This window comes from Colius striatus, chromosome 20, assembly GCF_028858725.1.
Source record: "Colius striatus isolate bColStr4 chromosome 20, bColStr4.1.hap1, whole genome shotgun sequence".
NCBI lineage: Eukaryota > Metazoa > Chordata > Aves > Coliiformes > Coliidae > Colius > Colius striatus.
In genome coordinates this window covers 5587559-5614038 of record NC_084778.1, presented here as the reverse complement: position 1 = coordinate 5614038, position 26480 = coordinate 5587559, and the positions used below count along the sequence as shown (strand labels likewise).

General features: G+C 50.0%; 1 protein-coding gene across 7 annotated transcripts in view; it reads left to right on the top strand.

Moving 5' to 3' along the window:
- Nucleotides 1–424: 424 nt before the first annotated feature.
- TBX4 (T-box transcription factor 4) overlaps nt 425–26480 on the top strand; it is a 40413-nt gene continuing 14357 nt past the window's right edge. The window contains exons 1-5 of one of the 7 annotated variants that reach the window (XM_062012395.1): nt 425–513; nt 5550–5708; nt 6647–6741; nt 18562–18681; nt 20358–20505. In XM_062012395.1, coding sequence (XP_061868379.1) covers nt 502–513; nt 5550–5708; nt 6647–6741; nt 18562–18681; nt 20358–20505 — 534 coding nt within the window. In that variant the 5' untranslated portion in view covers nt 425–501. Of the gene's footprint in view, nt 514–612; nt 734–980; nt 1081–2673; nt 2776–3914; nt 4126–5358; nt 5457–5549; nt 5709–6646; nt 6742–16289; nt 16486–18561; nt 18682–20357; nt 20506–26480 lie in introns of those variants that run through there. The other 6 variants (XM_062012400.1, XM_062012399.1, XM_062012402.1 and 3 more) reach the window with 6 other exon arrangements.

The window sequence follows — 26480 nt, the reverse complement described above, 5'->3', positions numbered from 1 at the left end:
GGGTAAGTACACTTGGTACGCTGGGACATAGTTATCAAACACCTCTCAAATATTTAACAACAAATCAGCCTCTGGTTGGCGGTTTGATTGACCCGGTTTCGGTGGAGCTTGGTGCAAAGCTGAGTGACACGTGGGTTTACAACGTTTTAAAACATTTGTTAAAATATTTACTTGAAGGTCTAAAATAAAGCCTGAGAGCCTACCAACGTGCCCAGGTCAGGCAAATCCATGTGGGTAATTCAAACGGAGCTATTTAGAAGCAGAGAATCACTTGCATTTAAAACCGTGCATATTTTCAATACCCCTTTTAGTGCATCTATTTTAGGCAGATGCTTAAGATTAAAGGGCGGCGTGTCAGCCCGTATCTTACCCCGTGCTTCCTGTCATCGTTTCTTTGCAATTTAATTTTGTGTTTTCCTTTCAGCCTAGAAGTGTTTGGTACCAGTCTCTTGGCAAAGGAGCCCGAGGAATGGAAGGGTAAAGAAATATGACCCAGCTGCTATGCACAATGAGGTTTGTAAGTCCTTGTATGGTATAAATAAGCATATTACACAGTTATTAGAAATTTGGCACTGTCCCTGTTTAGAAGCCCGAGTCTGATGCTGTGTAATTCCTCCCGAGTACATGCATAATTCAGTATTAGCACTCCATTCTTCCAGCTTTATTATCGGCCAAATTCGGCAACTTTTTCTCGGTCCTCATCCATTCAAACCCTCCTCGGCAGTGCAAACCGGTGAGTTTCCGCTCAAGCCAATAAATCTATGCCAACCCATGCGGCCCAGGCTCCATCCTACCTTCGCGGGAGCCGGGGCCAGGATGGGAGCGGGGCCGAGGTCGGACCCCGCCGGGTTTCCCCCCTCCGCCTCTCACAGGGGGCTCTGAGCTGCGGCCGCCGTCGGGGCCGCAGGTACCATCGGGTGTGTGTTCGGAGCTGGCTTCGCCCTTTGCCTCCAATGTGTTTGGCAGGTTTTCTTTGAGGAAAAGAAGTAGGTTTTCTTGGGGGGAAGAGGAGTGAAGCAAAGGGAACGGCGCTGGCCGCCGCGGCTGGAGGGGAAAAAAAGCGGTGAAGCATCCCCGCAGGTAATGTGCGGGTCTGAGTTCGCTCGGGTTTTCGCGGCTCGCAGACTGGGTGTAATTATTGGAGAAACTTTTATTAATCGCCGGTGTTTAGGGTCCGGTGACAGTGATGAGTGGTTTGGAGCGCCAGTCCCTGAAAAGCGGATTTTATCCTCCCCCTGCCCGCTCCTTTGACTCGGCGATGATGAGCCATGGATAGGAGCGTGAATAGAATCCCTGCCGTCGGGGATCCGGCTGTTTATCTGGCGGGTGATGACAGTCGGGCTGGTTTCGAGCCTCGCCGTGAATTACCGGAGTCTCTGGGAAGCTGTTGGCGCTGCCGCAGCCGGAGAACTCCGTCCGGCGGGGACGCTTCGCCCGTCGGCTCCGGCCCTGGCCCCCGGCTGCGGGATAACAGAACCTTAAGCTGAGCCCCACCAGGCCAGGAGAGTCTCGGGGGGTCCCACGGGCCGGAGCACGGCGCGGGCAGGTGCTGCTCGGACTCAGGGCACGGCGGAGCCGAGTGCAGACAACCTCGGCCGGGGCCGCAGGGTAGGGAAAGGGCCCGACGCCGCCGCTCCAGCAACCCCGTCCGCACAGACGGGGAGGGCCAGGAGCTGGCAGGAGGAGGGTGAGGCTTTCGTTTTGATTTAATTAAATCGTCCCCACTTGGGGATAGTCCCCTCCGCCCTTTTTCTTTTGTTCACGAGAGGGGGGAAAATGTATTTAACGCAGGGAAGCGCAGGCAGCATCCGTGATTCCCGCTGTCCCTCTTCGCAGCTGCGGGAGGAAGGCGTGGAGGAAACTCACCCAAAGAAAGCCCAGCAACCGGTACCAGTAGCAGAGTACATACAGAAATTCACCTTGCCGCGGATCCCGGGCCCCGCAGCCTACGGGGAGAGCCCGGCCCGCAGGTGGGAAGCGACGGCAGGACTGAGAGATCCCAGCCGGCAGCGGCTGCAGTGTTCAGCTGCGCGCATCCTCCGCGGCTCTGCGCGGGCTCTCCCCTTCCGCGGCGGGGTGCGGTTGGGGTATGGGTCCGGCTTGTGGCTCAAAGGCAACCGCCACCCGCGAAAACCAACGTGGCCGAGAGCAGCAGGTCAGCGGCAGGGAGCGGCGCTCCCCGACCGCCCGGCTGCGCTGGGCCTCCCCGCTCCCACCGCGGCGCCCCGGGACGGCTCCTCACCCCCAGCCCCTACTCTAGTTGTGTCGGGGCGGTACAAGCGCGGATTCCCCTCACTCCGGGCTCGCAGGCCCTCGCCGGGGCCAGTCGCCGGCCGGGGCTCACCTGTTGCCGGCCCCAACCCTCCGGTTCCTGGGGGAGTTGCTCGACGCTCCCTCGCTCACATCCCCTCGCCCGCCCGGGCTTTTTTTCTCTCTACTTTTTTTTCTCTCCCCTTTTACTCTTTTTCTTTTCTTTTTCTTTTTTTTCCCCTGTAGGAGCAGAGAAAAGGTTCATTAAGAGTTTGACCCCAGTTTACTTTTTATTCTGCTCCTGTTCCCAATTTCGGCACCACGTGACGGTGGGAGTGAGTTCGGGTTTAAATTCCCTTTCTAGAAAACGCTGATAAAATAATCTTGCCGTGTGAAGCCCCGCCGGCTCATGGCCGTGTCCCTGTGAGCCCAGGGCTGCGGGAGCCGAGCAGCGCGCCCGCCCGGCTCGATAAGCAGCTGTCGCCTTCCCGCGGGTGCGGAGCAGGACGCAGACGGGCGGAGGAGGTGCGCAGGGCTGGGTGCACAGCTGAGCCCGGCGGGGCTGGTGCCCTAAAGGACTGTGTGCAGCAGGGGGGCTGTCGCTATGGGGGTAGTGCGGGAGCCTGGGTGCGTTTGGGTGGCGGGTGAATGCGAGGGGCCGCTCAGCACAGGGGACGATGCTGTGTGCGTCTTGGTAATTGCGACGGTAAAGCTGAAGTGGCCCGTTCAGTCGCGACAACACTTGGGGAGTCTCCTGAGGGGGTTCTACCCTTGATTTGAGGGTTTGGCTTGGCGGTGGAAGCCCCAAGGAGATGGTGGCTATGGCTGGAGGTTGCAAGGACTCCTTGTGGCAGTGAAGAGCCGGGAGCTCCTGTGTTCCCTGCCATGCTCACCTCGGGGCCTGGCCTCATCGCCGCTTTGTCCGCAGCAGCCCCGTTCCTGCTTGCCCTGGAGTAAGGCTCGGGGTTGTTTGTTGCAATGGGGTGAGGATGGCGAGCTTTGTTGCTATCCTCAGGCTCTTGGGGACTCGCACCCCCAAAGAGCGGCCCCAGGCCGTCAGGACACGGGCAGTTTGGCTGCTGGTGGAGCAGGGCCAGGGAAGCCACCCCAGGCTGTGGACTCCTCATGAAGTGTGACTAGTCCGGCTCTTCCCCGTTGCCTCTCCCGGCCGGCCGCCGGAGTGCCGTCGCCCCGTTTTACCCGCCTGGCTGAGCCAAGCGCCCTTCTAGTGCGGCCTGTGCTTGCCGCAGCCCTCCTGACCCCGCCGCAGCCCGGCCCCGCTCCGCGGCTGGCAGTGGCAGCACCGGGGCTGGGAGGGGGCAATGGGCTAAGGGTGTCCCCCCACACCGGGCTGCCTCCCGAGCGAGCAAGCGACTCCGCTCTCCGCCAGGCCCGGTGCGGGGCCAAGGCAGGCGGGGAAGGCCGCGGCTGGGCCCGATGGTAGGGGGTCAGGTGGTCGCCGCCCCCGGCCGGTGCCTGTCGGTGCGGGCCGTCGGGCGGGCACGGGGCCGGAGCCTGGGCGAGCGGGCCGGGCCGGGCGGAGCGGGCCAGAGCCAGTCTGTGGGGACGTGATTGACAGCGGCAACGTCAGCAACAGGAGGGGAAGGGAAAAGGGAGGGGGGAGACAAAGAGGGAGGGAGTCGAAAGGCCCCAAACTGGATCTTTATGGAACATTTTCCGCCAAGATCAAGGGAAAGTGAATCCGCGCAGCGGGGGATGCCCCGCACGCCGCTGCCATCGGGGGCCGCGGAGCCGCGCCCGGCCTGAGCGCCCCGCGCAGCCGCCGCGCTGCCCTGCGGATGCCCTTCATGCCGCAGCCGCCCGGAGCCGAAGCCCGGAGCCCCCCGCTGCGCCTCCTGCCCCCCGGCCGGCCGTGTGAGTTCCCGGGGTGCAGAGGGGAGGAAGGGAGGGAGCTGGGGGGTCCTCGGGTGCGGGGCTCTCTGCAGCCGGCCGAGCGCCCAGCCTTGTGTCGGGGCGGCCGCGGGCAAGCTGCCCCGCAGCTCCCCCGGCCTGCGACCCGGCTCCGTCCCGGGGAGCACCGAGGACCCTGCCGGGACAGGAGCCAGGCCCTCGGGGGTCGCCACCGTGTCTCACCTGTGCTCTCGCTGGGTCACCTGGCCCGGCGCTGTGGATTGGCCGCCGGGAAGATCTCGGCCTTGACTGCACCGGGGCCGTCCCGTTCCGTCCCCCTGAGTGGGGCGGGGGTCCGGCGGTGCGGTCGGGACAGCGGGCAAAGCCGCTGCAGCCGTGGGCTGCGGGACGCTGCCTGCCCGGGTGTCTGCGGCGCGGTGTAGCTGTGCACGGGAGCGTGTGTGTGTGTGTGCCCGCTCGCAGAGCCGGGAGGGCTGTTCGTCTCCATGGCTCGGGCTCTCCCTGAAGCTCTGTCGTGGCTGGAACTGGAGCGGGAGTGGGCTCAGCCTCCCCCCTCCGTCTCCACTGTCCCGGACAGTTGCTCAGCCTTGGCGGCGCGGAGCTGGGAGTGCTCCGGTAAGGGGACGGGGGCTATGGGCCGGTGGAATGGAGTACACCCTCGGGGGCCATAGATCCAGGTGCCGTCAGTGTTTCCCCGGGGAGAGCACTGGTTTCTGTCCCTGGGATCCTGCAGCTTCCTTGGGAATATCCCCGTCTCCATGCCGGCGCTGCCCATCCGCCTGTCCGTTCGTCCATCGACCGGGGCAGGCGGCCGCGTCCCGCCGCGCTGTAAAAGTCAGGGTTGATGCGCGGCAGCCCCGCCGGAGCTGTCAGGCCTTATCTTTATTGGCTTTTCCCAGTCTCCGTCCAAGTTTAAGAGGGGCCCTTTTATCTCGGAGCCCAGCACTCTGCTTGTTTATGCTGCCCGGCTCCTCGCAGCGCTTCGCCGCTGTCCCGAGCGCCGGCACGGAGCCCGCGGCATTCCCGCAGCCCCGACGGGACAGGGCAGAGCAGAGCAACCGGGGCTGCCCTCCCCGACGGGTACCGGCCCCGCGAGGGGGGAGAGGAGAAAGAGTCGGGGCTGGGGGGGCTGCGGCCACATCTGAGATGAGCTGCTCAGGCCTCAGGCGGGAGTGCAGCCACGCGTGGGCGGCTCCTCTGCGGGGGCAGGCGGACCCGGCCCGAATCTCCCGGGCAGAGCGGCTTTCCCTCGGGGCTAGGGGTGTCACGTCCTAGTCTTGCTGAGTTCTCTTGCCTGAGGAAGGACCGCAGTTCGGGAGGGCTTGACCCCGCAGGTGCCTGCGACCGGGACTGGAGGGAGTGGGCAAGGGCTGGACGTGGCCCCCAGTTCTGTAACCTAACGATGCGCCTCTTTTTTTCCCCTGAAGGAAATGCTCCAGGAGAAAAGCCTGTCTGAAACCGAGGAAGGGTTTCCAACAGCCCCCGCGCCCGGCCATGCGGACTCCTCCGCCGGTTCCCCCGTCCTCGGCGTAGCCGGGGGGAGCAGCACGCCGCTCAGCAGCCCGCAGCTCCCCGACCCCGAGCAGGTACGCACCGCTCGCCCCGCGTCCTGCCCGACGGCTGCGCCCCTCGCATCTCTCTTGGCCACGGCTTAGGCTGGAGGGAAATAGCGAGGAAATCGCATTTTTCTTTTCTTTTCTTTTTTGAATTTACCCGTGTAAAGCGGGTAGCCCCGCGCCCGCCGTCGAGTGCAACAGGTCGGTAAGGGCGAGCCCAAGAGCCACAAAGCCGCGGTCATCGGGGCCTGTCGGTTGTCGGAGCCGCAGCCGCTTCTCCTGAGCAGGATCTAGCCCGGTGTCATCGGCATTTTATTTTTTCCCCTCTCCTTAAATAAAATCCCTGGTCCGCCCGCGGCCTCTCGGCACATCGCGGCTTCTCTGCCTTCTCCCCGGCTTCTCTGCCTTCTCCCCGGCTTCTCTGCCTTCTCCCCGGCTTCTCTGCCTTCGGCCCTGGCTCCTCCGCCTTGCCCCCGACTTCCCGCGGAAAGGAACGGGACTGCGCAGAAACCGCGGCCCTGGGTGCTCACATTGTTCAGTGGAACCGGGTTTTCTCTCGGGTGTCTCCGCGGATGCTCCTGGCCTTGTTTTTTGGGGAGTCTCAGGACAACAGCGGTGCCCATCGAAACCCCTCTCCCCATAAAATAAAAGAAAGAAAGAAAAAAAATCCCTTGGGCCGCAGTGTCCTGCCTGGATGTGAAAGACTGCCATTAAAAGTGGTCTCGGTTTGTTTCTCTTATTTTTGACAAGGAGCAGTAGAATTGTTGGGGCTCCAACCTCCTCCCGCCCAGGCTGCACCAAGGCTGATGCGGCTTTCCCTGATGCCGGGACTGTGATGCTGGTCCTGGATGCACTGTCCCAGAGCCCTTTCGTGGCTCATCCCAACCCCTCTGCCAGGTTTTTTTGAGTTGTTTATTGCTGTTCTAATTATCTGTGGTTTTTTTGTGGGGGTTTTCTTTTTTTTCCAGACAATAGAAAATATCAAAGTCTATCTCCATGAGAAGGAGCTATGGAAGAAATTCCATGAAGCTGGCACGGAAATGATCATAACCAAAGCAGGCAGGTTAGTGAAAATTCACTGTGGATGTGTATTGGGGCTGATCCGTATGAAATGTCCCTGTTTGCTGAGACGGGATTTTGCAGGGCTACTGCAATCAGTGCATTAAAAAATAGATAATCTTGTGATTGCAGATTTCAGTAAGATCCTTTTTTTTTTCCCAGTGTAAAATGCATGTGTTTGAGTGTGGCAACGAGATTGTGGATGCCAGAAAGAGTTACGGTGTCGTTTGCTACGTTTAGTCTCGGTTCTCTTTAGTAATTCTTCATTTTGTTATTTTGAAGGGTTTTGAAGATGTTAGCATGGTTGTGGCTCTATTTTTGATGTTATTTTTTCCCTCAAAGCAAATCTTATTCCTCTTATTCTGTACAGTATACTAAGACCTGTGCTGGGATACTTTGCTAGAGAGTTTTAGCAGTACAAAATCTTAGGCTGAGCTTTTAATCTCAAAATTGAGAGATAGGTACCACTTTAATCCTCTTAGCTGTGGAAAAAAAGATTTCTGCCTTCCTTTGAAAATGAACCACGATTTTTACTGAATCAGAGTGTGCACAGCCAGGCCTGGGCAGAAGGAATGAAGCCAAAGGCTTTGTGTGCCTGAGGAACCCATCACTGTACCGACACTAAGCTCCCTTCCTGCCCACACTGGTCAGGTGGGAAAGGGAAGAATTAATGTCAAAAATTAAGTATCAGAATTAAACCTCAGTTCATTGCTAGCCCAGGAGTTCCCAACAAAACTATCCAGCTCCCACTGTGGGCATGAAATATCTGTCCTTGCCTTCTGCAGCAGTGGGTTCACATCACTGCTGCTGGAAAGGAAAAATCTCCAGACTTGGATATTAGAATCAATTTAATTCTGATGCAGCTGTGTGGTTCTGCCATGTCCTGCCGTTGCTGATTCTACACTGCTAGAGAGCTGTGGAGGAGGACACTCAAACAATGGGGAGAAAACAGGATAAAAATCCAGAATCAATATCTATGTAGTATTTTGGGTTTTTCTGTAGTCTGTGATCCTTCGTGCAGAGCAGCTGGGGGTGTGTGTGTCTTTTCTCCCTTGTTTGCTGCTCAGACCTCAACCCCCAGCTTTGGATTTGAGGAGTGTTGAGCAGTTTCTGTCTCCTTTCCCTCATCCCTGGCAGCGTTGCTTTGTGTAGCAGCAGGCCAGTGTAGGGAAACTTTGCTCCAATAACCAAGATATTCCCATTAGTCCCCTTGGAGAAGGGGTGTATGTCCTGGGGATCTTCAATTGGTTTGCTATGTGGTCTATTTATGAAGTGATTGTGCAGGTAATTCTGTCCTTATCATGCTACATTTTGGTGTATAAAATCTTAGGGCTTGTTCTGTAGCGTCTGCTGATGTGAAGAGTTGGATTCATTTTGATAGGTCTGCTACCTAAGACAGCTAAGACTAAGGGATCAAGACCTCAAATATTTCACCCTTAATTTATAGTATCTGAGTGTGTCTGTTCGAAGAGGTGTAATATCGTTACCAAATTCTGGACCCTAAGCATCCGAAATGTGCATGTTATCTCTTTGTAAGTCTTAACGTGGATTGTTTAAGCAAATCCATATGTATAAGGCTCAGTCCCACATTCTTTGTCTGGTGGAAGTGGCATTGCACGTAGTCACCTTTCACGGGTGCATCGATGGGACGGAGGGGATGAGGGAGGCACTGAATCCAAGACGTACAAAACTTTGATTTTTAAGTTATCTGAGCCAAAGTGTCCCTTCGTGAAAATCAGAGCAGCACCAGCAGGGCTTCTAAAAGATATAATTTATACTTTAAAAAAAAAAAGTCTGAAATACTGATGAAGAACATGAAACAAAACCAGTCACTTTCTTTTCTCCGTGTCCGGCTACAAACGGTGTCAAAATAAATAAAGGGCAGGACGTTGATCAGTGTTAGCATTGAGTCCAGAGCGCTTCCAGCCCTTTCTCGGGCCAGCTTTTTCAGCAGCACCGAAAGCAAAAATGCACCAAAGAATTAGCATGAGGACGGCAGAAACATGTCGAGCGACTTAAACGCCGCGATGGTTTCAGCCTCTTCGTTCCTAGGCAGTGCCCAGCTGAGGCAATTGTGCCCGTGCTGGGAGCGGGGCAGCCCAAAAGCAGCGATATGCCGGTAATCGGGGCGCAAATGACGAAATGAGAATTATTACTTCATGCAGATTTGAATTTACCTAAGCTATTTAAAGAAAAAGTAGCAATAATAAACCTCCTCTTGACCCAATTAAAAAAAATGGTTAATGGAGATTTGTATGCACTTGCATTTAGCTTTGAGGGGGGTGGAGGGGAGTGAGAGAAGAGGGGAAAACGGCTAATTGCAGGCACTAATTAGGACTCTAATCCCCCTCCCAGCAGGCACAGAGATGCCTCTGAATGCAGTTAGTTGAAATCACTTAAATGTCGGTCTGTCTGACCTCAAGGGGCACAAACGAAAAGAAATTGAAGCCTGATTTTAAAATTTCAAACAACAAAAAAAAAGCGCGACTTTAATGACAAGTCCACTCAATGGAGAGGAAATGTAAAGCTCAGCGGAAGCGTTAATTCCATGGCAATGGTGTAAAATAGCCTTTTTGTGTAAACAAGGCAAATATTGATAACTTAGTGCAGGGGGGAGAGGGAGAGTCATTTGTTTCGTTCTTTGTAGAGCTCCATAGAACGAGCCAACTATAAATTATCGAGAATTTAAGGCTGAGAATTACTTTGGGGGATTATTACTCCCTCTTAGGACTGATCTGTGGGAGACATTAGGAGAACACAGCAAGCTCAGCAGTGAAATAGAAATCATGTTGTTGCCAAGAGAGTTTGATTTATAAAGTGGAAACATCTTTAAAATGCGCTCACTATCTTTTTAATGTTCGGCTGCTTCATTGTGGGAGGGAAAATAAAAAAGAGAGAGATTATTTTATATTAAAAGGATCATCAAAAGATAAAAAAGTTTATGCTAGCAAAGTTCCCTGAACTTTGCACAAAACCTCTCGCCTCCTTCGGACACAACCCCCTGCCCATCGCAGCGCCCAGAAGCCGGCACGCTGCGCCCCACAAATCAGAACCTTTTGCGTCTTCCTGCGATTGGAGGTTTGCTCTAATTACGAATTTCGGCTCCAGAGGATGTTTATGGTTTTAAAAGGCTGAATTATACGTAGTGCAAAAAAATGATGTCCCGTTTTTGCCAATGCCCGGAGCCGGAGGTGCCTGAACAGGAGCGAAACGAGAAGAAAATCGGCCACGCGTGATTTCTTTAAGCGCCGGCCGTGGTCGGTGGCATTTTGTAGAGCTGCTTGTTGTTTGGTTTTGTAGGGGTTTTTCGGAAAGCAGCGGGGCTCGGGCACTGCCGCCGTTTGCAGATGAAACCCCCTCGTTAGGGGTGGCTGGAGCCCGGCTCGTTCCTCCGAGCAGCCGCTCTCCGCTGAGCCCCGACGCGGCGGCTGCGCCCGCTCCAGTCCCCTCTCCGGTCCCCATCTCCCCTCCTCGGTCAGCTCCCCGGTCGCCATCTCCTGTCCCTGGTCCCCAGTCCCCATCCACTCCTCTGTCCCACTCCCAGCAGTGCCGTGCTGCCTTCCCGGGACGAGCCGTACATGCCTTGTGTTTATAAATGAGGCTATAATTGTTCACAAAATCTCCCGTTTAAAATAAGTATATATCTCTCAAGCCATTTCCAAGTGATTAAATCAAACTAATGAAATCAATGTAGGTGGAAACAAAAGGGGCCGGGTCTGCTGGAGGCTGGAGATGCAGATGCCCGTCGGAGCTGCTCCGGCGGTGCCCGTCTCTGCGGAGCCGCAGCCCGTCCCAGCACAGCCCGCACCTTTCCTGGGGCTTGAGGCATTCCGCAGTGATGAGGTTGTACGAGGGGTGGGTAAAGCAGAAGGCAAACGAAAGGCTTCATTACAAATCTTTCCAGTTTCATCATCTCACTCTTACGTGCTGTTATTCAGCTGAACAGTTGTAGTTTTGGGGTTTTTTTAAACCTTGTGGCAAACCTCACTTTGTCTCTCATAATTCTTTATGAAATCTCATCTTCCAGACCTTATTTCTGCAGGAAGTGAATCTTTGCTCCTACAGCCTTCCTGGCTCAGGGTTTCTTTCTGTTAATTTTTATTTAGCTCTTGCTGGTCCCTATTTTTTCCACTCCAAGGTGCCAGTCTTTTCAGCATTGCAGTTTCTATCCAAATATTGCCAGGGACAAATGATTTGATGAAGCTAATGGCCCATCAGTAAAAAAACAACCCTCAGTTCACAGGATGTCTGGTCACGTTTTTGTGAATAGTTAGTGAAGAGAAAATAATGTGTCGTTTTCTTATGGTAGCATAGCCATCCCAGAGGTGTGATTGGGAGACTCAAGATACTGAAACTGAGTTTTGATGAGAAGGCAGGATGTTCACAGGTACAGAGATAGCCTCGGTCTTTATGGTAGCAGGTTTTAAGAAGCATCTGTAGGAAAATATAGCACAGGGGGAAAAAAAATCAATAAAGCAGCTTGCATGTGTGGCAAAGAAGCAAAAAACCCCTTTAGATGTTCAAGTTTCATTTTAAAAGTGGCTTATTTCAGTTTTTTAAAAAAATCTGTTCCTAATCAACTTTAGTAAACCAAAATAAAACTAGTTTTTAGGACATCAAGGTCTGAAGAAGTATAAATGCTTTGGCTAAGCTGGTGCAGCTTTCCTCTGTGAATAATCCTTTAAAAGTTGAATTTTCCATGGCTCTGTAGGGCATATGGATGCCCAGTTCTCATTACAATTAAAGGGAAATATTTGTCCAGAATCTTTTGAGGCAGTTACAAGGATCTCTGCTCAAGGGTTTTGATCCAAAAGCAAACTTTAATATCCGAGATCAGTGATGGAATGTGAGCAGTCAATTTAAAACTTGGAAGTGAATATTTAAGGAATGTTTGATCTGCTTAGTCCTAAATTTGGGGTCCTGGAATTACCCCATTCAGGCAAACTCCTGCTTTTAGAGAAAGGAGCAGGAGCAAACTCCAATGTTTCTTGGCTGTGCTGCTAAAGATATCAACAGCTTTGGCAAGGGAGGCAGAGCTTGTGCATGCTGAGGAGGGCAGGGATGGGATTTTAGTTTCTAATGCACTTCTTTCTTCAAACAGCAATCCTTGCTTTTAGTTGGTTGAAGACATCGGATGCTCATGGTTAAGGGTGTTCCCAAAGCTTTCTCTGCTCATCCTTAGACTGGAGCTGCAGCAGCACTGGCCAGGGATGCAGAGGAGGGTTTAGTCAAGCCCAAAGCAGTTGGGGAAAGTTTCCAACAATTGCTTCAGTCCTGCTGGGCTCCCAGGCACAGGATCATCTCCTGCTCTGCACCTATGGGCCTGGTACCAATGCCAAATCTACCCATGGCTCCTCCAAAAGCCCCCATAAAGCCCTTCCAGCTGGGAGCCAAACCTGCCCTAAAATGCTGCAGCACTGGCTCATTTGCCATGTTCTTGCACAGCTTCTCTCTACCTTTCTTCTACCTTTGGGCTGTGCTGCCACAGGCTGCTGGCACCCACTTCTCCCATCCTCCAGCACACTGGGACCTTTTCTGCTCCATTTAGTTGTGGCAAAATGGAAGCACTAGAGAAGCATCCCACTGCCAGAAAGCTGCCTGTGTTTCAAGTTTCCATGGGGGCAAAGAGAGGAAATGTTTCTAGATCATGAAAGCAGCCATCCAGCAAACCAAGTTCTCAAGTATGTGAGAAACAATGTTTTATTTAAAAATGAGATGCGTTAGCCAGAAGAAAAAAACACAACCTCACCATTCCAAAACATAAAAATCCCTTAACTGTCTGACCTTCTCATCACTAGGTCATGGTCCTGCCACCAGATAAATCTCTCCTATCTGTCCATAGACTGAGAGTTCAATGTTGCTTGTGTTAGTGACAGTGAATTTGGGGCTGAAAAATGAACTACTGATGAGAACTCCTGTTGAACCTGTATTGTTTGTTATTCTGAGGCAAGGATCTGGCATGGGCTAATCCAGCACTTCAAAGTTAACTGCTCTTACTTTGTATACAGAGCGTCATAGCGGAGTGGCGCGGGTGATAAGAGAAATAAGGGACTGAGAGTTAGGATACACTGGGAAAATGGGACCCTGTTGAAAAAGTCTTTGATCTCTTTAAAGTATTTTCTGAAAGCAAGAATCTATCAAAAAGGAAATGCTGTTTAAAGGGCTAAAAGAAACAGCTGACATCCCCAAATTTGTTTTAATCTGCCCCAGAGAATATTCTTTTTAAAGATGCGTTAAGGCAGTTGAAGAAATACTTGTCAAACGCAGGGAAAGTAGGAAAAAAAAGAAGAAGGGTCATCAGGATGGAAACATAGTTCTTGAAGCCTCTGCTTCGCCATTCCTTTCCCTCCTAACAATGAAGATGAGGTGAAGCATCCTTAAAGAGCCACGGCCAATTCTCAAGCAGAATCTGAGGCCACATTAGTTATTATCAGGGATATCAGGGGTGTGGTTCTGTCATCTGCCTCCGTGCTTTGAAACCATCTCTGTAGGCATCTCAGCATGCCCAGCTGCTTGTGAGGAGATGGTCTTTCAGCCATGGTTTGGTTTGTTAGCCAAGATGTTGAGAGATTTCTTGATTTTTCTGATCCTCTCCCAGTCTGTTATGCCATCAGCATCACCTTTCCAGGCAGCACCATACAGGAGCTTCTGAAAATCCAGTTGTTGCTTTACTTGTCCACCCCAAAACCAAGGACTGTAAAATCACTCTGTGTCTTTGGAAAGTTTTATCTTATTGAAAGCTCTTTTGAAAACAGGAGTTCAGCTGCTGAGATGCTGAAGGGCTGGGGGACATTTTTGTCCCTGAAAGGACAGGAGGAAGTGCTCAGAAGTGTCTGAAGCACCATGTGCACCACAGGGAGATGCAGTGAGCGCTGCCTGCACATTCCCATGGGCTTCAGAGAGCACTGAGAGCCTTTGTTGGGGACATGGGTTGCTCCACAGGACTAAGAGGTTTTGCTTCTGTGTGGTTTTCTCTGTGGAAACACCATTTGAGTTCCCCGTGGCTTTCTTGCTCACTGAGTGCTGCATCAGTAGGGACATCAGAAATGTTTGCATCTAAGCAAGGCATGCTGAGCTCTTTGATGCTCTCAGCTTTTTTGGCTGCACTGGATTGCTCTTCCTTGTCCCCACCTAAAAGGCTTTATTGGACCTGGGAACCTCACAGTCAGCTGGGGTCTCCAAGACCGACCAGGCCTATTCACATGGGGATTAAAACACAGGATGCCCATGCAGTGGCCAAGCCTTGAGAGCCCAAAAGGCTGAGAACTGCTGCCCCAAACGAAAGCAAAGCTTTGCTCTTATCACACACTCACAAATCCATCTAACCAATTACACATTAATTAAACTTTGTTTGAATGTAATAGAAGCTTTGGCTCTGTGTCAGTAACTGCTCCATGGCTGAGGGGATTGGACAGTAATAGAATAAATAAATAAACAAGAGATGCTTATTCTAACAGTTCATTTTAAAACAATTTGTGAATATCATGTGGAGATAAAATGTGCCTAGCATAAACTTAGCTAAGCAATGGCTGCTTCATTATCAGAGCAAATACTTCACTCACACATCATCTTTGAAGCTTGGGAGGGCTACAGAATTGTGCTGCTTGTTTATTTTCCTGGCTTTTACTGTTTTTGCTTCATTTCATCCACACAGAGCTGCGGGAACGGGTTTAGCTGGGGCTGTGGCAGTGTAGTGCCAAGCCCCGGCGCCACCAGCCCCGGTTGCACTGCCTGTGGTCCCCAAAGCTGGGCTCAGCCCCTCTGCCATCCCCAGGGCATCACCCTGCACCTCAGCCCACAGTGACCAGATGCCAGATCGTGGTGTTTTAATGCACTATCAGGCATCCTGCTCACACAGGAGCGAGGCACTGGAGCCTTTGTCCCAGGAGCGCTTTGTTTCTCTTGTGAATGTACAAACAGATTCTTCTCCTCTGAAGGGCGGTGAGAGCTGCTGCCATCACACAGCAGCACTGTGCCCTTGCCAATGCAGTGAGGGAGGTAGAAATGTGCCTGTCAGAGCCACTAAACCCAGCAGAGAGTTTGGAGGGGTGCAGGAGGCCATTGAGATGGTGCCGAGGGGTCTGAATGGTCCCTTCTTCACTGGCTTGAGCTGGAGGAAGGGTTTTCCATGTGTCTGAAACTGGAGTCTTACTGACTCGGTGTTCTGCAGGAGAAGGGCTTGTCGTGCCTGATGCTTGGCTGCTTGAGCTGTATCCTCTGTGCATCGCTAGGAGTTGCACAGAAGCACTGTGGGCTCGTGGCTCATCCCAGCTGCAGGGCTGGTGGTGGTTCTAGGGCCCCACTGGCTGCCCTGTGTTGGCTGGGAACAGCAGTGCTGGCTGGTTAGATACACACCTTGTGTGGCTTTCAAAAAACCAATGAGCACAAAAGGGGAGAAATTGATCTGGTCCTGGATTCCCCAACCCCAGGAATGGCAGCAGCATTCATATATTCAGGGTATTCACTGCAGCCCATGGACACTATCCCCTACCAGGCTTTGGTGGACATCAAAAGATGATGAGGTGAGGAATTGCTGCTCTTAATCTCCTGATTACTGATGGCTTAAGCTTCACCTAATAGTTGGTTTATCCCGTGCTGCACACATACCCAGTGCTTAACCTCGCTGAGCTTCCCTGTTTGCACTGTGGCCTCTGGCACAGGAGGTGTTGCCAAGGTTCTGCTACCACCTGCTCAGACACATTTCCCAGGAAGCCACAAATTCCTAATTTTTGAAACTGCTTTCTGCACAGTGAAGCTCTCCCTCTGTTTGGAGTTGTGTGTGACAGCGGGAAGGAGGGTGGCTAACATGTGGACCTGCCCGGTTCTTGCTTCAGACCTCCCACCAAAGCCAGGCTGAGATTTCCCAGAGCTTGGCAAGACATTGGCAAGTTTTTATTGTGGCACTGGGTTATTCTTCTGCTGACCCCTGAGCAATAGAGGATGAAGCAAGCTATTGTCAGGGAAAGCTGGCCGAGGCGAAGCATCCTCTGTGGAGACGCCCATCCGCCTGGGAGCTCCTGCCTGCAGAGATTTGGCAGAGGGGCTGGTTATGCAAAGCTACTACTGAGAGTAGAGACCGTGGCTGTGAGTAGCTCCATTGACCTGTAGTAAATTTGGGGAAGCAGGCAGGTTTTTGGCCCCTTCCCAGAGGCTGATGAGAAGCTGTATAGACCCACTGTAGGCATGGCCTTGCTCCCTGGCAGGGCTGGTGCAGCCCAGTGCCTCCACTGTGGTTTTTTTGCTCCCTTCTTTCAAATGAGACATTTCATAAGGGCCAGGACATGATATTAGGTGCTCTCTCTCCTTTTTTTTTTCCCTCCTTTTTTTTTCAATTGAAACTCTGTGACTGCTTTTTCTTGGACCCAACTCTTTGGTTTGTCATGCCTTCCCACCAGAAACGCACAACCCATGTTTGAATCGTATTGCAAAGAGATATTCACTAAATGAATCTTTGCCAAGGGATTGAGAAATATGTTTTCATTAAGAAAATTAATCTGACAAGTCCCTGGACAGCACATTAGTTGCTTTTTTTTGTGTGTGTTTTTTTTTAAGGCCAAAATGCAGCAGCTAATAATAATGATGAAATGTCCCTGCACAGCCAAATTACTAAAATCTACCCCTGTGTTTTCCTGGAAAAGAATGTGGAGAGTTGGCAAACTTGGTTGTAGCTGGGTCTGACTGCTGAGCACAATGCTACCACTGCAAGATAGCGAGCGGTTTGCAAGTTAAGCAACACCTTCAATCAGATGTGAGTCCCCATTTGTTATCCTTAAAGAATTTCAGCTGTATATATTATAGTAGTACTTTGGCTCTTTGTATTTATTTTAGAGGGCTATACTAAAGAACATTATAAACTCAGGCATGTCCATGCTATATGAAGTCCATATGCTGAAGCTTAATTTTAAATGCCATTAAAAAAGCACTTAACATTTACAATATATCAGTCGGGCTACTTTAGCAGCTTGGATGTGCTGCAGTAAAATAATTGAGGGAAAAGAAAGAAATTCAGAAGCTAGATGTTAGAAAAATCCCCGATGCAGTAACTGTCAAATCGTGTCCATCTCAATTCTGGGTTTTCATCAATTCCTCCTCGTTTTTTGTTTCATTTCTAAATGTCATGTTAAGGTTTAATTAAAAAAAAAATACATATATATAAATAAGACCTCTTGGCATTCAGGTTGGATTCCTCCCACAACTTTTTTCAATGTGTGAATTGGGCTGTGTATTCACAAATTGAAATGTCCTACTGTATTTATCCAGGTGCTTACCTGTAGGAGCACAAGGTTAAGAGGAGTGCAGAGTTTCTGAATGAAAATCAAATAGAGACATTGGTAAAAACACCCCCCCCCCCACCCCCTCCTTTTGAGTCCTGGCTAATTACATGGTAAACATCTGGAATTTATGCAGGGCAGTTAAAAGGCTCAATTGAAATGATCTCAAACAGGGGCCCATTTTGTTGCCTTCTCCCCAAGCAGTGACAAAATGGTGCTGCAGAGCTGGGCCAGCTTGGCCGTGCGTGGGGCAACGTGTGGGGCAAGGAGGATAAAGGGTGAGGGGCAAAGTAGCCGTGATATCTGATGGAGAAACAACATCAGGGTTTGGGTCCTTGTTAATCAAGGTCATTAGAATGACTCCAGGCTGTAGCAATCCTTATTCTCCATCCCCTTATGTTGGTGGGAAGGAGAATTTTCTGTCCTGGCTCACTGCTTGAGGGCTGTGGTGAGCCAGTTTGCTCAGTTGTCTTGATTTTGGGTTCTTTTTACTGGATGAAGAGGTGGTTGGGAAGATGGAGCCAAGAAAATAGTTACTCTGAGGATGCCTGAGAAGTGCCTAATCCTCCAAATCCTGTCTTCTGATGCAGTCTTGAGGGCTCAGGAAGCCCATGGCAGTGCCTGTAGCCACCTGGACCATCTACTTTTTCTCTCAAAATTAGACTGTGATGGTAGATACTGGTTTCAAGACCAGGCTGTGATGGTAGATACTGGTTTCCTGGCCATAGCTTCATGAAAATATGCTTTTTAATGCTGCAAAGATTCTTTAGATGTGTAAGATGCCTCTGAATGCTCTGTGCTCATGCACTGGTTTACGGGACGTTCCCTGTTTGGTATCGACTGCTATGTATCTGCTCAAGTCAAAGAGAAATGATTGAGACAGGAATGTTTTCAGTGTGGAGCTCTGGCCTACTGTGAATCTGGGAAATTCAGGAAGGCCAGAGGAGCAGTGGCTATCCACACCACCCCAGGGTTTAACCCTTAGTCTCCCCCCACAGGCTTTATTACTCCTATTTTCAGTCTGTTGAAGGAAACAGAGATTCAGATACTGCGTAGCAGTGGTGGTAGGATTTGGTGATGTGGGCACTGGGAACGTGGAAATGAGAAAGCTGTGTGTGCTTTGCTTCTTCTAAAATGTAGCCAGAACTCATGACTTTTCAAGCATGGTCAAAGCAACGTGAAATCTGCATTTTTGAGGCTTCCACAAGCCACATGGAGCCTCCTGGGGTGGTGAGGGCTCCCTATCTGAGCGTTCTGTAAAGGACAGATGTGTTGAACCCCCCCCATATCTCTATAACCACCTTTATATCTCTATAACCTCACTCTCCATACCCTCATCTGTATTTGTGCCTCACTTTGCAATAAGTCTGTGCAGATCAAGAAAGAGGGAGTTGAATTCAGGTGATGTATAAGCAGCAATAATGTTTCATAGCTCATTTGTGTGAATTTATCACACGGTGGATCTGCCTTTTGGGGCACTGCTCTGAGTTTCCATCAGTTCCAGTGTTGCTCCAGATCTCTCACTAACGTGTTAACCCTTTGCTTTTCCTAAGGAGGATGTTTCCTAGTTACAAGGTTAAAGTGACTGGAATGAACCCAAAGACCAAGTACATCCTGTTGATCGACATCGTTCCAGCTGATGACCACCGGTATAAATTCTGTGACAATAAATGGTAAGAGAACATCTCTGTTTGCCATTTTATCCATAAGAAAATTGCAATTGGATCAATCATTTGCTGTGTAAACTCAGAAACCAACCTAAATGCCTTCCCATGGGAGGGATGCCAACATCCCAGAGCTCTCTTTCATGGACCAGTGACAGATACAAGAAGCAATGGCTGGAAGTTAAAATCAGACAAATATAAAATATCCTTAACAGCCTGAGTGATTAACTGCTGGGACAAACTGCTAATGGGGGTGGTGGATTGTTTGTTTCCAAAGTCCTCAAGATTGGATGTCTTCTCAGAGGAGATGCTTTAGGCCAAGGAGAGGTTGTCTGGCCACGTGCAGGTGTAAGAGGCTAAAGCCACAGCCTGTGCTATGCCAGAGGCTGGACTAGATGATCTAATGATCCATTTTGGGCTTAAAATACAGAATCACATGAGAAAATTTTGAAATTTCTTTCTTCTGTAGTAATATTTTAATTTTAGGCAGTTAGCTCTAAAGCCAAACACAGGGTGGTGTGCTCAAAGCCCTGGTTCAGCCCTGCTGATCCAAGGAAGGGAGCAGTGACTCCACCATTGCCAGATCTGCTTCAGAGGCTTTTTTAATCCATTTTTCCTCCAGAGTTTCTTCTGTTATTTATCCCTTCCTTGTGCCTTTGATGCTTACCTGAGAGGCAGCTATGATTTTTGCTTTCTGCCAAAGGAGGCATGTTGTGTTCTCCTGGTTTTCCCCTCGCATACATCCAGCAGCCTCCCTCACTGCCACTGCAGAGCAATGAGGAGCAATGGAAAACTTTGTAGTCATCTTAGTAGGAACAGGCCTAGTGACATCCTACAAAGCTGTGATCATTTACTTCCACATTAGGGTTGCTCTAGCTCTAAAAAATCCCTTTTCTGCTCACTTTTGCCTTGGAGTGCCACTGGGTAAGAGGAGGGGATGGAGGCCACCTTGTGTTTTAGCCATTAAGCCCTACATGATGGATAGTTGTTAACTCTGTTTAATTTAGCTTTTGCCAGCCCTAGAGCTGTTTCCCCTTTTCATTTTATTGCTGCTGGAAAGTCTCTGTTGTTTTTGGTAATATTGCTTTTATTGGTGTTTTATAAGAGGAGAACAATGCACAGTAATGTGAGAGCTGCCGTTACGTGATGTTTCATGGCTCTCATGTCTGTAAGAGCTAGTGATGGTGGTGATGCAGGGGCAAGGGGAGCTGGCAGAAGGGTCTGAGAGGCAGCAGCCTGTGCCAGCATGGAGCTCCAGAGTGGGAAGCTGCCCCTTCCCACCCAAACTACCATCCAGCTGGGGGCTGCAGGAGTCCTGCATGACTACAGCGGGTGCATCTGTACTGGTATCCATTTCTGCTCTTGGGTATCTGCTCCTGCAAAGGTGTGTAAGACCATCTGCCCTTGTAGAGTGGCCATTGAGGGCTTTATCCTCTCCAAAACCTCAGATGAGATTTCCTCCTTCACCAGTGCCAACTCAATTGCCATGTAGAGATGCTGCCCCATGGACATACCAGGTGGGAACAGAGACAGGGCGATGCGATGCTGAAACAAGGGAGCCCTGAATCCCTCATGAGCAGCAGGAGCAGGAGGGTTGCTGGGCTGAGTTCAAGGACAAAACCATCTCCTACATGTAGGCTGGTGATTATTGCAGAGTGATGTCACTGTCACTGCTGTGTTTGCAGGATGGTGGCTGGGAAGGCAGAGCCGGCCATGCCGGGGAGACTCTACGTGCACCCCGACTCACCGGCCACCGGAGCACACTGGATGCGGCAACTGGTGTCCTTTCAGAAGCTAAAACTCACCAACAACCACCTGGATCCCTTTGGACATGTAAGAGAGACCTTCTGCAAGGGTTTTGGTCAGAGGTGGGGGCCTGTGATGCTGAGTTTGAGTCTGCACTGGGACGTTGGTTGGGACGTTGCAGTTAATTTAATAAGGAGAAGCAATGTTTATTTTGTACTGGCAGCTCAGCTGGGCAGGGAGTGTTAAATGCTGAGGAAGGAGGGGAGCAGCAGTTGCTGCCTGCGTGCTTCCTTGCTCTTGGAAATGCAGCCTCTGACTTGCTCAGTGGTGTCCTGCCAGATGCTGTTGACCTTTTATTTTCTGCCCAGGAACTTTCCAGGCAGCACTGTGGGATTTTCAGCCCGGCTGTTGCTCTGTGTGGTACATACAGCTCGCAGAAACAGGTTGCATAAACTCCTTATTTTCCATGCTGGCTTTGGCAGCTGTAGAAAAGATGAAGTATTTTATTTGGGAAAAAAAATCTTAATTCATGTGTATTGCAAATGCTGAAGTGGGAAGTGCAGAGTTATCTACCACAGTGTATTTAGTACCTTAGCACAAGGGGCCTTCCAGCCTGACAGGCAAGCGAGTGCTTAGATAATGCATATAAAAAGCACAGACCTCTCTGGTTTGCCCTGTCTGAGCTGAAAGTCACCTAAAAATAAACCAACCTCACTAGCTGGATGGTGGGAAGATAGAGCTTAAAATCCTCTTAGGTTTAGTGCCATCACTTCTACAAGTGAGAGAATCTACTTTGTACCATCAAATCGTGGGGTTTCTTTACCTTTGAGCAGCAGCAGTTCAGGGGGTGTGAAAAGGTCCTGAAGAAGTGTGCAGAGTGAGAAAGGGTGTATCTGTCTTGCTCCAAATGATCATCAAGCCCCCAAAGAGCAGGTTGTCACGTGGAGTCAGTTGTCCCGACGCCACCTAAAGCCGTTCAGAGAGCGCGATTCTGACACCGCTCGCTCAGACGGAGCTTGATGGGGTCGAGTCCCGAGGCAACTTCGATCCCTGTTAAAAAATCCAGAGGGCTTTTTTTTTGCCACACTCGTAATTTTGAGGTGTTTTATAAAAAGGGAGAGTGGTGCATGGCAGCTCTGGGAGGGTGACACGGCGATAACCTGTCCCCGCGCAGAGCCGCCGGCAGCAGCGCCGGGACCTGACCCTCTCCCCCAGCCTCACTGACCCCAATGGAACACGTGTGAACTTCAAAGGCTCATCAGGACCCCTGAACGCTGACGTTATTAATCACAGGCGATCTCGCCCCTTCGCTCTTCTGCAAGGGGCAAAGCACCACGGAAATGAGCTGAAAAACGACTGAATTAAGGGATGGGATAGTAAAAGTTCCATAAAGCCCCCCAAATGCCGCTGTTTGGGTGTCAGCAGCTGCCCAGACCTGCTGACTTTGCACGTGGCATTGCTCTTTTTTCACTCCTGTGTTTTTCTCTTGGTTAACTGTGTAGCTTAATATACGACTGTTTACGTTGTAAAATGTAAACCGTAAAACATGCAGGATGTTCGATGTGGCCGTAAAACAAACAGGATGTGCACTGTTGGTTTTGCAACTTTAAACGTTTGCTTTTCCCCACTTTGTCATTTTTTAGCTGTGATTTTTAACACTGCATTTTACCAGGGAAGGGTTGGGGGGTTTTTTTAACCCTTCCTTTTAGTAAACAGCCTATTTGTCCTCCCACACAGAGAGGACTGTGGTTTGTGTTTTGGGGTGGTATGTGCAGCAAGATGCAGCAGCCACACTCCAAATGAGCCCTGCTCAGTCCCCTCATGCCACACAAGCCTTGTACCCCAGCCCAGCTCACCCTGTCTCATGCTGCTGGCAAAATGTCTGGAATAACCTGTATTAAGTGCCTAGGTGGCACCCTGTGGTTCAGGCACTGACAACCTGCCTGGATAAATGCGATTTAGCCCCTTCTCAGACAATTCCTCATTAGGCTTCTAAATTAATCAGCTGCTTTAGAGATGTGCTACACCACTTTCAGCTGTGCACATAGAGGAGAGTTGAATTTTCCTTTGAATTCACACTGAGAACTCTTCTCCTGCTGTTGCACGGGTGGCCAATGTCCCAGGGCCAGTCATGGTCCTCCCAGCCCTGCCTGCAAAGGCATTGCATTATGAACAAAACCAGCTTCTCATTTCTAGGAATTTATTCCCAGTGTTTGCAAACGCTCTCCCAAAGCTCCCTAAGAAAAACAAGTCAGAAAACCCACAAGGTTTGTTTGTCTTCTCAGGCTCCAGTGAAGCCTGCCTACCATTTACTTTTGTCTTTGATTTTCTCCAAACCTCAAACCCACGTGGGGTGATGATTTCTGCAGGCTGATGCTGGTGCTTTCTTAGGTGTGTGGGCAGATGCCCAGGCAGAGCCAAGCCAACTCATCCTCCCTGGCACCATCCACTGCTGTGGGTTGCCCACAGGTGCCACAGCACTGGACACCCTTCCTGGCTCCCACCATCCCAGGCTCCAGCTCCTGCCAGCATCCCAGAATCCCACAGAGCCCAGCCCTGCCTGCACGTCTTGGCTGTGTGTGAGCGATCTGTGGTTGTTTTGCTAGATACTTCATTGGGAGAAAAAAAAGAAAGGAGCACTTCCATCTCCTCTGTTCACTAACCAGTTAAAGCTGAGCATGGGGAACTGGTCCTGGGGTGAGGCTGGAGTGTGAGTGGTGTTATGGGGAGTCACACAAGAAGGACGTGGTGGATTTTATGGGCTCGTGGTCACAGGCGCAGCTGGAGCATGACAAGCTCCATCCCTGGCCACAAACAGTTGGTGTGTGCTGGGGTGGACACGCAGGTTTGAAGGGCAAACTCATGACAGTGAGGGGTGCAGCTCCTCTGAGCCTGGCACCTGGGCCCCTGGGAACTCACCTGAGAAAGAAATGGGCAGAAATTTGGCATTGTTTCAATGAATTCGTTGATAAATGAATCTGTGCCCTGACTCTAATACATCAGGCACTTCCTCATAAAGGGAAGTGTAGGTACATTTGAGGCTTAAAATAAGTAAGTTAAACAGCTTAATTAATTAGATGTGGAGCTGAAGCCCTTGCTGCAACCCAGGGAATTAGATTGAAGATTATTTACCATGCTGGCAGGAGGGGATGTTACAGGCAGTGTTGCAGAGCCTCTGCTTCTGACACCCAGCCACCCACAAGTTTCTCAGGCTCAAAAACCTCACTCCTGCATCTTCCACTGACCAGTTATCTATTGTGGTAGAGTATTAGTTACACTCAGATGCACGGGAGGCATTTTGCAAGAGACACACAAAAAAAGAGGATTTTAAGTAAGAAGAAATAAAGTGCAGAGCTCTGCAATCTGCCTGCAAACCCCTCTGGCTGAGCAGGTTTTGTAGCAGGTAAGTCTGTGCCCAGCTCAAACACCACAGCTTGAAAACATGGGCTGTATATTTTCCTCTTGGGGGATTTTTTTGCCTGTGAAAGGCTCCTTTCACACACGGCTTAACAACTGAGAGCTGCCCGTGTTGAGAATGAATTAGGGAAATCAGCAGCTGCCGTAATGTTTAGCTACAGTGAGGTCTATCTGATCCTAAAGAAAGCAGTGTAAGCCACCTATCTTAGAGAAAAATCTCCATTTATGTAGTTTCAGATCTTTACATGCAGAAATAACCAGCCTGATAGAGGCTCTGATTTACGACGGGCTGGTGAGTGACTGGCTTAGTGATTCTGGCAGAGCTGATGCTTCACTCTCTAATGCCATGTGAATAACAGGCAGTTGCATATAGTCTGCAGAGACAAAGATTCTTCAGCACCAGCAGACTGCACGTGGGTGGCACGTCCCTTACCCATTCCTGATGTATTCTTGCCTGGGAAGCACCTGGCTGTGTTTTCCAGGTGAAAAATGGGAATGACTCCTTTATTGTGAGCTAGGTTATATCATTTCAAGTGCAAACAAATCGTTGGCTAATAACATTCATAGATGATGCACAGAAATAACCTCTCCGTTGGAAGGGATAACACAACACTTGTGTTTCTTCCCAAAGGTTACTTCAGGGCATATGGGGAAATACTGAGTGAGTCCTGACGAGTATCTCTGTAATGATAAATGCTCATGAATGGAATTCTACTTTCTTCCGAGGTTTAAAGTATATAAACAGTGGGGTGGAGGGTGCCCTTATGGCCAACAAGCTGTGGGGTGATGTGGGCAGCTCCTGCTCCAGGACTCAGTAGGTAACGGATGCTCAGAGCAAGGGTGAAGCTGCCAAAGGGGTACAGAGGATTTTTCTCAGGGGCTTTGGCTTAGACCCATGGTGAGGTTGTTCTGTGCAACTCATTTCAGTGCATGAGGCTTCTTTGTTGTTTTGCTGTCAGGGCTTTTCTTCATTTGCTTACTCAAGGTATGATTTAAGCTGCTGAACTTTCAGCCCAGACTCCCCAAGAGCCTGGAGGTGCTACCCTGGGCTTGGGCAGCGGGCAGAGCCTGACAGGAAACAAACTCCTGTTAATGGTATAGAATAATGTGCATAAAGGTGCAGAATAATGTGCATAAAGGTACCTTGCATGCCTTGCTGGGTGGTAAGGATGAGCAGCAAGGGCTAGAAGCTCAGCAAGGCTTCAGCAGTGTCCTTTAAACAGATGACTGCTGCTGCAAAGAAGAGGCTGTTAATTGGGGCAGACTTTAATGTAGCTTTACGCTGTACATGGTACAGAGGGAGAATATGAGGATGCCTTCCTGGTGAGAAGACTGGCTGTGAAGTGGCAGCTTTAGGCACAGTGTTGGGGAGGGCTGCAGGTCAGTGGCTCCTGAGCTGTCTCAGAAATCTTCCTCCTGGGTGCCTTTTGAACAGGGCTTTTGGTATCCAGAAGAGTTGATGATGAGCTGTCTCAGATGCCGTGTCTATGGAAGAAACAAACCCCTATCTCACTGTCAGGCCTCCCCCCAGGTTTAGGCTGTGAACACGCAGAGCCACGTCAGGCCGGTGTCCGTAGGCGTGGAGTAGAATGGCAGAGGACCAAGTACATCAGGACTTTCTGCTTGTTGCTGTTGTTGTTAAATGACTCCAGTGAAATTAAACCTCTGCCAGAGCATTCGGCCTTTCTCATGGGCTTCTGCAGCCAGGCCAGCTTGGAAAGGGCGAGTGCATCACATCAGTGTTTCTGGCAGAGTGCAGCTGGGACCAGATCAATTGGAAATTCTTTTCTTTTTTAGTTTTTGCAGAGTATATGAAGATATTCCTGCAGGGGAAAAGAGAAAAACACAATTAAAAAAAGAGACAAGCAATAAATAAAGATTATAAGTAGACAAAAGCAGATATTTCATTTAATCCCCTCCAACACTGTATTGCTGAGCTTGGTTATGTTCCATACACTCTGCTCCTTGGCTGCTGGTGGTGCATATTAATTGCCTTAATGGACTTTATCTGCTTTTAAAGTGTGGGGTTATTTTAGTTCCTGAGATATAACCCACTGAGGTTTAAAGCTACAGGATAGGTATTATAGATGTGATAGCATTTTAAGCAATATTCCTGATTTTCTTGACCCAAACCTGCTATTTACTGGCTTTAATGCTGATAACTTTACTCTTTCATGCTGATGAGTGTGTTATTTCTCTCTAGATTTATTATTTGCACACTTGATTTTATTTGATTATCCCTGAAACACTTTTCCTCTGCTCTCAGGGTTTCCCCTCTCATTTTTTTCTATTAATTCAACCTCTCTGGCTGCACCCTGCTTGTCCTCAGAGCAATGCTGTAGTATCTCAGTAGCAAGAGAGTTGTTTCACATCCTTATTCTCAGCTAAAGACTTCTATTTGGTTTCTATATATGGTTTCATATATATAGATGTGATTTCTTACCTTTATATAAGGAATATATATATTTATATTAAAAAAGGAAAGGTATAAGAATTTCATCTATATCCATCTCTGCTATTACTAAAAGTCTTTTTTACAGCCCTGAATTTGAAATCAATTTTCTTTGGAGCATCACTAAGTCTTCTGCTGAAGGAACCTCCACGAAAAGGTTCTTTTCTAGTTTGGGTTTGGGGTTGTTTTTTTT